The 9,080-nt window shown below is 37.8% G+C and overlaps 1 protein-coding gene across 24 annotated transcripts in view; it reads right to left on the reverse strand.

Moving 5' to 3' along the window:
* EIF4G3 (eukaryotic translation initiation factor 4 gamma 3) overlaps positions 1-9,080 on the reverse strand; it is a 348,977-nt gene that overhangs the window by 67,954 nt on the left and 271,943 nt on the right. For 17 of the 24 annotated variants that reach the window (XM_070458865.1, XM_070458863.1, XM_070458861.1 and 14 more), the window contains 4 exons: positions 7,040-7,286; positions 4,544-4,677; positions 2,426-2,545; positions 1,924-2,034 (listed from right to left, as the gene is read on the reverse strand). In XM_070458865.1, the coding sequence (XP_070314966.1) occupies positions 1,924-2,034; positions 2,426-2,545; positions 4,544-4,677; positions 7,040-7,286 (612 nt within the window). The remainder of the gene's footprint in view (positions 1-1,923; positions 2,035-2,425; positions 2,546-4,543; positions 4,678-7,039; positions 7,287-9,080) is intronic. The other 7 variants (XM_070458866.1, XM_070458864.1, XM_070458862.1 and 4 more) reach the window with 1 other exon arrangement.

A 9,080-nucleotide genomic window follows, 5' to 3' on the forward strand; every position in this document is an offset into this window, starting at 1 on the left:
ATATCTGCAAACAGATTATTATTAAAATTAACACTACAATAGCCAAGTAACTAGACTTTAAAAAAACTACAGAGATGATACTGTCTGGGCGCTTTCATCAAAAGATGAACTTTTATGGTTAAAAATTATATATAACTGTATGACACTAATATAATTGCTACACATTAAAAATATTTTATAACAAGTCTGTTGCAGGAAAGTTTATAGCAGGAGCCATAGCAACTAAACCTAGACTAAGAAGCATACCTAGTAGATCTTAACAATTTTGGATGGTAATTATTTATAAGCCAATTTGGAAGCTGTATGGAGACAAAAACAATGAAGAGTAGGCTGCTTTTTTTTTCCCCAAGCAGCATTATTGATTGTTCCTTTATATGTTATATATACTCGTTAAAATTCCCATCTTTATCTTCACCAATACACCAAGTAAGCTGGACTAATTAAATGGAGAATATTTGTTAGCTATGGGAACTGTTAGAAGAATAATTACTTATACTAAGACTCAATGTATCAATATTACCCTGACTGATCACAATTCCACTTAAAAAACAGCATGTGGAAAACTGACAGAGCTGTGAAAAGAAAGTGAGTTAAACAATTAAAGTGAATATTTTTGGAGACTCTACAAATTATTGATAATGGTCCATCTCCTGTCACATTACTGTGCACTAAATAATCATTTACCTGATATACGTAGGCAAATACATTCCTGGGCAAATATACACTGGGACAGTTATTTTAAAAACTCATTCTTTAGTTTCAGTATTTTGAGTGAGATATAGCTATGCTTAATTCATAATACCTCCTTTAAGCTCTACCTGATTATCAGACAATAGCAAGCTGATAATGAAAACTGACAGTATACACTGGAAGAGGAGATGCAACAATTCATATCTTCTGTGAGTGACATATGAACAAAATTGAGCAACATGATAACCACAGATATTAACCAGAGAATAATCAAAATGGCATCAACATTATTTCAAATGTTTGGCAAAACAAAGATATAAACTCAAACCAAAATGAAAACAAAAATTAACAAATATAAATTTAACCCACTAATGAAGGGAAATAATACTGAAAAACAGGTATAAAATAGTTTCTAGAAAGCTGCTTTCTAAGACTTTCTGGTGAGGAAATTCCAACTTCAGAAAAAAAATTTTATTTTTGTATTTAGAGAAATTAGATAAATTTAAATTTCAAACCTGAGTAAGAATAGAATATTATACACACAGGGGTCTTTAAGAAGGTGATGCTCAATAAAAAGTATGCATCAAATTAAAATTTTCTCTAGGTTTTATAAAGTCTCTGACACGGTACAGACATTCCAGTGTTTTCAATCAGTGTTTGGTTAGGCAAATAATTCAAGTATCTACAAGGTGTGATTTGTTGTCAGAAGGTGTAGTCTTATTTCAGAGCAAGTTTCAGAAGTTGCCATTCCCGAAATAAAAAGGTGATGAGGAAATAAAAAGTGCCACCTTCTATAAATATACTTTTACAAACATAAAGTAGCATAAACAGGGTGATCCACAAACGTACATCAAACCCTGAGATCCTTCAGAACTTTAGATTAAGTTCTCTCTATATCATTCCGAGTTGGGGAAAAAGAGGTATTCACATCACTGGCAACTCCACCCCAATGCTTTCTACAAGTCTCCAAAGCAGGGAGTAGGCAGAGCCTGTCAAATTCTGCTCAGTGCAGTCCCCAGCAGGACTCCACGGGCGATGCCACTTCCACCACTGAACAGCTGCCGCTGGGAATGTAAAGGCAACCTGCAGTTTACCAGTACCACGCTCTTTGTATATATCATGTTTTCATATTTTGACTTCACGACTTACAGTAAGTGAGAAGAACAAAACAGGAAATGTAACACCAGAAACTACTGTTTTTGGGTTTTTTTTTAAAAAAAGGATTCAGCGCACCCCTAGAGGCAGGCTCTTCAGGGGTGGGTGCGACATCGCCAGTGAAGTGGAAGCTGGGGCTTTGCTCTGTTCCAGAACTGGCAACCCATGCCTGCTCTGCACTTTGCAAATCTGTAGAAACAAAGACAAAGAGATGACCATTAGCTGAATGCCATCAGACATCTCTAGTATATCGGGACACCTCAAGACAAAACAGGGATCCTATATAAGGTTGGTTCTATTTTTAACCCATGTGCAGGTCTTTTAACTGAAAAAATATGGGAAAAAAAAAAATTGAAGACCAAATTAAGCAGACCAGCTTCTTTCAAGTAAAAACTTGAAACTCAAGTGTATTCTTTATTTGTTTGAATATTAGTATGGAAAGGATAGTCTTCACCTCTTCTACTTCCTCTTCTTGGTTAGAAGAATCAAAGAATAGAAGTCGCTTTCCTGCCATTAGACAAGATGTCATGAAGTCTACGACAGTTTCTAACTAACTGGTTTGTAGGGAACTCGCACTTACAGGTACACCTCTTCCACCAGGGGCTTGCCTTCCAAAATCTGCGAAGGCTGGAGTAAAGTCTGGTCCTCGAGGCAAAATCCGAGGATCCAGAGTTCGCATTGGCAATTTTGGTTGATTGATCTGCACAAAGAAGCAAAGGAAAGCTTAATACAAGTTTCAGAGCAATCAGTGCCACAAAGACAAAATCTTAGACTAAAAAGTTGTGTCAGCTGACAAGATAGAGCTGGCTTTCTGAACCAGTGGGAGTCCAATCTGAATCACGACAGCGTCTCCTGGGCTAGCTGTGGAGCCCTTAGGTCAACAGTGGTTTCCTGGTTGCCTTGGAATGATCAGGTCTAAAATTCCCAGCTCACTTGACACTTTAGGACCAGCAGAATGGCACAAGACAAGCTATTTTGAGAACTTATGGACTACAGCCAAATTTTTGAATCATTTTCCCGGGTCATTAAAGCACCTGCCTATAATAAATCTGATATAGCCTGTTTTGGTTTTGATGCTACTAACTTACGGTTAGCAAAGAATGTAATTTGAGTGGACAACACATCTCAAAAGGAGACAAGCTTCATGTAGGATGACTTTAGTTTTTGGTTGTGCCACAGGGCTTGTGGGATCTTAGTTCCCTAACCAGGGATTTAACCTGGATCCCCCAAATTAAAGTGCCAAGTCCTAACCACTGGACTGCCAGGGAATTCTCTATGATGATCCATTTAAAATCTCATTTTGTCTGCTTTGTTAATTGGAGATATCTGGCTTTGTATTAAGCATGTAATGTGACTATAGACTCAGCAAAGCTAAGTAGCTTAGTGAGAAATCAACTCATCATTGGCCAAAGTCAAACAGATAAGGCAAGGCAGACAGGAAAAAACATTTTCTAAGAGGACAGTCTCATTCAGTGGGTATAACAAAGCTTGTTCTCTGAATACTGAAGTAGGCTTAAATTAGTACCACCAGTCATTCAATTGTTTTCCCATAAGCAACTAAGAAAGAAGACTTAGCAAGAGAAGGAAGAAGATCTGTTGCTCTAAGAGAATAAATGCTACAAATAAAGTCTGGATAAGCAGCTACAGGGATTCTCAGTAAGAACTGTATCTCACTCTGCAAGAAAGTTACCAACTACACTTTACTTAGGGATTAACAGTATCTCTATAAAATGAGAGTTTAGTCACCAGAACTGGTTCATCACTGATGTATGTACAGTTATTCTGGCAAATATACACCTGACTTTACATCTTTAAATTGATGAACAGATGAAATAAACACTGATTATACTAATATTCTGTATGTACCATTAAGATCAGATGTAAAGAAAAAGGGTACCTATCTATTTGCACAAGATTAAAGACTCATCCACATATAAGTATCCACTGGGGAAATTCTGAGTTATACTATTTGAATTATGCTTCCTCCCACTTAAGTTTGATCTGCCAAATACTTATCTAGGTTTCTGATCTATCCTCAATGCTACTCTAATTTCCTATTGAGATTTTAGTATAGTGCAGAAACAGGTCTACATCTCCTTAGGTGTATTGGTGCAGAAGACACACAATTTCCACCTTATCACTAGGCAATAGCTATAATAAGCCAAACAATAAATTTTAAAACTTTACCACTCAAATATGAGCCAAACCCCACAATTACTATGAGCTATAGTAAACCTAAGATCCAATAATGCTTAATGAAACATTTAATTCAAATGTCACTTTAACAACTCCTAAAAATTGCTCATACTTCACAGATCAGGGGGGCTTCCCCGGAAGCTCAGTCGGTAAAGAAGCCGCCTGCAGCGCAGGAGACGCCTGGTGGACTCCCGGGTCGGGAAGGGCTGCGGGAGGAGGGGCAGGTGGCCCTGGTGGCTCAGACAGTGAAGAGCCCACCTGTGATGCGGGAGGCCTGGGTTCGATCTGTGGGTTGGGAAGGTCCCCTGGAGAAGGGGATGGCTGCCCACTCCAGTGTTCTGGTATGGAGAATTCCATGGACAGAGGACAGGCTACAGTCCATGGGGTCACAGAAAGCTGGACATGACTGAGCGATTTCTGCTTTCTTTTCACATATTTGCCCTGAGAGTTAAAAACCAGTTCCCACCGAAAAGACATAGCTTTCGCTGAGTGCTCAGCTTACCTTGTCAAGAACCACATCACTGATGGGAGGCAGGCCCTCTGGTTTCTGAATACATGCTGGCATGAACTGAAAATCCAGCAAAAACTCCCTGTCATACTGCTTCTTGCCTTCCGAGTCAGGAGGCTTCCAGGATTCTAAAAAGAGGAAAGCAGGCAGACAACAGTCTATAAGGTCACTGTGTTTATATCCAGCAAGAACATAAGCTGACTCCAATATTTCATCTCATCACTTACAAACAAAACCCCAAAGAAAACAATGAGCTACAGTCAGAAAACATCATGGGAAGATTTAAACTGTTATTTGTTCTTTATCCCTTCTGGATACCTCTGGAGAGTAATCTGAAGTAAGGTGCTATAGGAACCGTTTCATTTACACATAAGCAGACTTTGGTAAGGGACATGAATAATCTTCATTAAATCAATCAACCAAGCCTTTTTTAAAAATAGCTTTTAGAAGTTGTACTCCATTTACAGTTATTACAAAATACTGGCTGTATTTCCCATGTTGTACCATACATCCTTGTAGATTATCTTATGCTCCATAGTTTATATATAATACTTTTGGTTTCCTGCAAAAGGAGGATAATTTGGAATATTACCATGGAGAGGGAAAAAAGGTAAAAGGACATAAAACACAAAACCAAATAACTTATTAAAGATTCTGAAAAGTCTAAGCAGACTACAGATCCCCGCCCCCACCAATTACAGTTTAATCTGAAGAAAATAAAATAATGGATCTGCTTGCTGAGCCAACTAAACTGGGAAAGGACATATACCTTTGTCCAAGAATCCTGTCACTAAACATATTCTTAGCTAATACTTTTCATATGAATATTAAAGTAGTTTTTACCACAGTACTTATTTTGCTACTATTACTATTATTTCAGCTATTGTTAACAACCCTATCATAATATAAAGCTGGAAAATTTCTTGATATTTTTATTGTTAAGAAAATCAAGTCACCGTTTTTTCTTTTAATTAACAAAACAACTCATCAAAATCAGGCCCCAGATCACTTCATGATAGCACACTGTATCCTTTATCTTAGTGGTTCTTGGTATACAAGTCATAGACTGACTGATGGTATGTGAGAATTCTGCAGATATTTTATTATATTATATTACTAAAATATACACAGTTTATTAGCATCTGAATTTTGAATTGCCTCCCCCCTGCCCAATTACTGATGGTATATATTACAGAGGCAAAAAGCAGTTAGTCAGTCAGTACAGTCGGGGCCGCTAGTTGTGCGCTTTATTCTTGGGAAGCTGAAGGATAAAAATATAATTTACACAGTCCTAAAAATGACAACAGTGATTCAATCCCTGAAGAAGGATTGATGGTAGTCCCAGTGCTTGGTGATACAAGCCTAGATCCTTAGGAGAAATTTCAGTATTTTGAGCCCCAAGGTTAAAAACAAAATTTACAATGGAATAACCTTACAATTTCATAAGGACCATTACAAGTATTTCACTGGTAGTGTTTTCATTAAATATTAATGATCAGTATATTAAGATGGGATCAATCAAAGGCCTTCAAAAATTTCTGACTACAGCTCACAGTAAGAAATGTAGTGATTTCATGACCCTGAACACACACATATATAAATTAAAGTTAAAAAAAACCAACAAACAATACATTCCTTACTGCATGTAATACACTGACAATTTGTATTCTATATATTCTTTTTTAACAATGTTGGTTATAACTCACTAAAATAATTTCACAACTGATTAAATGGGTTAAAATCAGAAGTGTGAAGAATATTTGTCAAGATTATTTTTGAGGCCTGCTGTTTTACATTCAAACCCTACTTCACGCGTAAGTCTCTTTAGATTTGGTGGACTAAGAAAACCATTTTGCCTAACCCCACCTTTCCCCACATGTCCAGGGAAAAACTATCTGTAAATCTGAAAGCCAACCGGAGTTTACATAGCATAGGGACAGAGGTTTAGTGTGTTTGATGGTGTCTAAAGGTCAAAGATCCTCTAGAGTTTATCAGATATCTTATAGGGCACTTCCACATCACTGGTGCTTAATAACTTAGTATACTGATGCTGACTGCCTACTAGAGTTCAGCTCTACAGAGTGATTTCCATCAACAAAGTTAGTTCCAGCTTCCTGAAACAACAAGTATACTATCTCAAGGAAAGTGGTCACCATATCTGAAACATCTCTTTCAATTAAAATGAATAAATTAGATTTCTCTTGTCAAATTTTACCAGCCTAGCACTGACTGATTTCCTCTGCCAGCAGCTCTCTCAATGCCAGTGAAAGCAGAGTACCAGCCAGCGTCAGGTGTCACTTCCGCCAATCAAGGGCTCTCTGGATTTGCCAGTCAGTCAAGCATGCCTGCCGATTTATTCTGTAAATATTACGCTGTGATGAGCCTCTTCCTTCCATCCAATATTTCTTTAGGAGGAGGTAACACTTCTCTAAGTTGCAGTAGAGTGAAGAGGAGAACAAAACAGACACAGGAAGACAAGGAAAACCTTACCTGATTTAAATGGGAACGTGACCCCTTCACCAGAACTGTCAGTGGAGCCTGAATGAGCATCTATTCCTTCACCCTCAGAAACACTCTCAGCACCATTACGTACAGGCTCAGCTTCCTCTCCATTTTCTTCCACAGTTTTCACGTTTTTCAGGTCAGAGGGGTCTCTTTCAGGATGAAACCCTTGGCTCATTTTATCCTGTTCAGATTCAAGTATTTTGTCTCCTGAAAGCTCCTCTTCAGCTTTAGGCTAAAGCATAAGTGAACACAGAGGTTATATTCTTTTCACTGTGTGTAAATACACATGAAGACCCACACTTATCCCCTCAAAAAAGCATAAGAAAACATATCACTCAAGATAAGGATGTCTGTGTTCAGCTTATTGTACTAGAATGATAAGTTTATTTAAAACACTTTTCTCATTTCAGCTCCTGGGATAAAGCAGACAATTCCAACGGCTATTGAAATGCTTTAACATGACTAATGAAATCTAAATATACCAAAGTTTAAAAAGGAAAGAACTGTTAATCCCTGGAACTTGATGGACATGAAAGAGTTCTAGCCAGAATCTAAATCAAGCACTCCTACCCTTGCCACTAACGCTCAGCAAATATAAAAAGAAACGCTAGAGGGTGTGTTTTGTGTTGTCCTCTGGCTGTGGAAAAAGAGTTCAATGAACAGTTTAAAGTGTCTGACTCCAACAAAGCTGACCATCACTCCTTTAACAAGGAGGTCACTTGTTGGTTAAAATCTATTTTGTGTACTGGTTCTTAGAATTCTCTGAGATTGTGACCTTATTCAAATCATACTGGCACATATTCTCCCAGGGAGAAATCTGGGTTCCAGTGCATCCTATTTTTAAAAGGCAAAATAGAATTAAACTTATTCACCAGATTATTTCTGACCATCTCAGTTTCAGATACAACAACAACAACAAAGTATTTCTTGAGGGCCATATCAACCATCAAAACTCCTTGAGGCAAAGTTCTCAATGAACTTTAAAGTCTTTCTTTTTCATTAAAGGAAACACTCTGAAAACAATCCTTTGAAAGAAGCACTCAGAGGAAATAGGAACTTACTACAAATTCCAGTTGATAAATTCACATTAGGAGCCAAATTAGAGGCTCTACTCAATTGGCTGAACAGAGGACGGTAAAAAAAATGTCATATACACCAGGAAGTAGTTACCCCAACTGATTCATGAAAAAAAATTTTAAATAGTTGCAAACCGTACTTCGTTATTAAGTGAAATATTAAAAAATATATAATACTAATACATTTTCTTCTACTAACAGCAGATTGAGGACAAGAAGGGAAGGGGGTGACAGAGAATGAGATGGTGGGTTGGCATCACTGACTCAAACTCCTGGGAGATAGTGAAGGACAGGGAAACCAGGAGTGCTACAGTCCATGCGGTTGCAAAAAGCTGGACATGACTCAGCAACTGAACAACAAAACAATCAGATCATGGGGAAAAGACGCTAGATTTTAAAACGTTATCAACAGAAACAGATGGTTTTAAGGCCGTGTTTTCTAAAATGGAAATAAAATGTTCATGCAAACACTCCCACACACATACTTCCTCCTTCCTCCAACAAGACGAGTACGGAAATCTTCAGAAGACAGAGATAAAAAATTTCAACAAAAATAAATGTTGAAAATGATTTATCACTATTTTTATAAAACATGGCAGAAAGTGAGGCATCTTTTATGTTTTAAGAAAAAACTGACCTACCAAGTTTGAATCATACATTAGAAGCCTCATTTTTTCTTATTCTATACTATAATCTAAACTCAAAACTTCCCTGTAATACTACCTTATGATTAAGTATAGGTCATCAAGACCCTGGGCTTCCCTATAACTCAACTGGTAAAGAATCCGCCTGCAATGCAGGAGACCCTGGCTCGATTCCTGGAGAAGGGATAGGCTACCCACTCCAATATTCCTGGGATACCCTTGTGGCTCAGCTGGTAAAGAATCTGCCTGCAATGCAGGAGACCTGGGTTTGATCCCTGGGTTGGGAAGAGCCCCTGAAGAAGGGAA

Source organism: Odocoileus virginianus, chromosome 30, assembly GCF_023699985.2.
Source record: "Odocoileus virginianus isolate 20LAN1187 ecotype Illinois chromosome 30, Ovbor_1.2, whole genome shotgun sequence".
Lineage (NCBI taxonomy): Eukaryota > Metazoa > Chordata > Mammalia > Artiodactyla > Cervidae > Odocoileus > Odocoileus virginianus.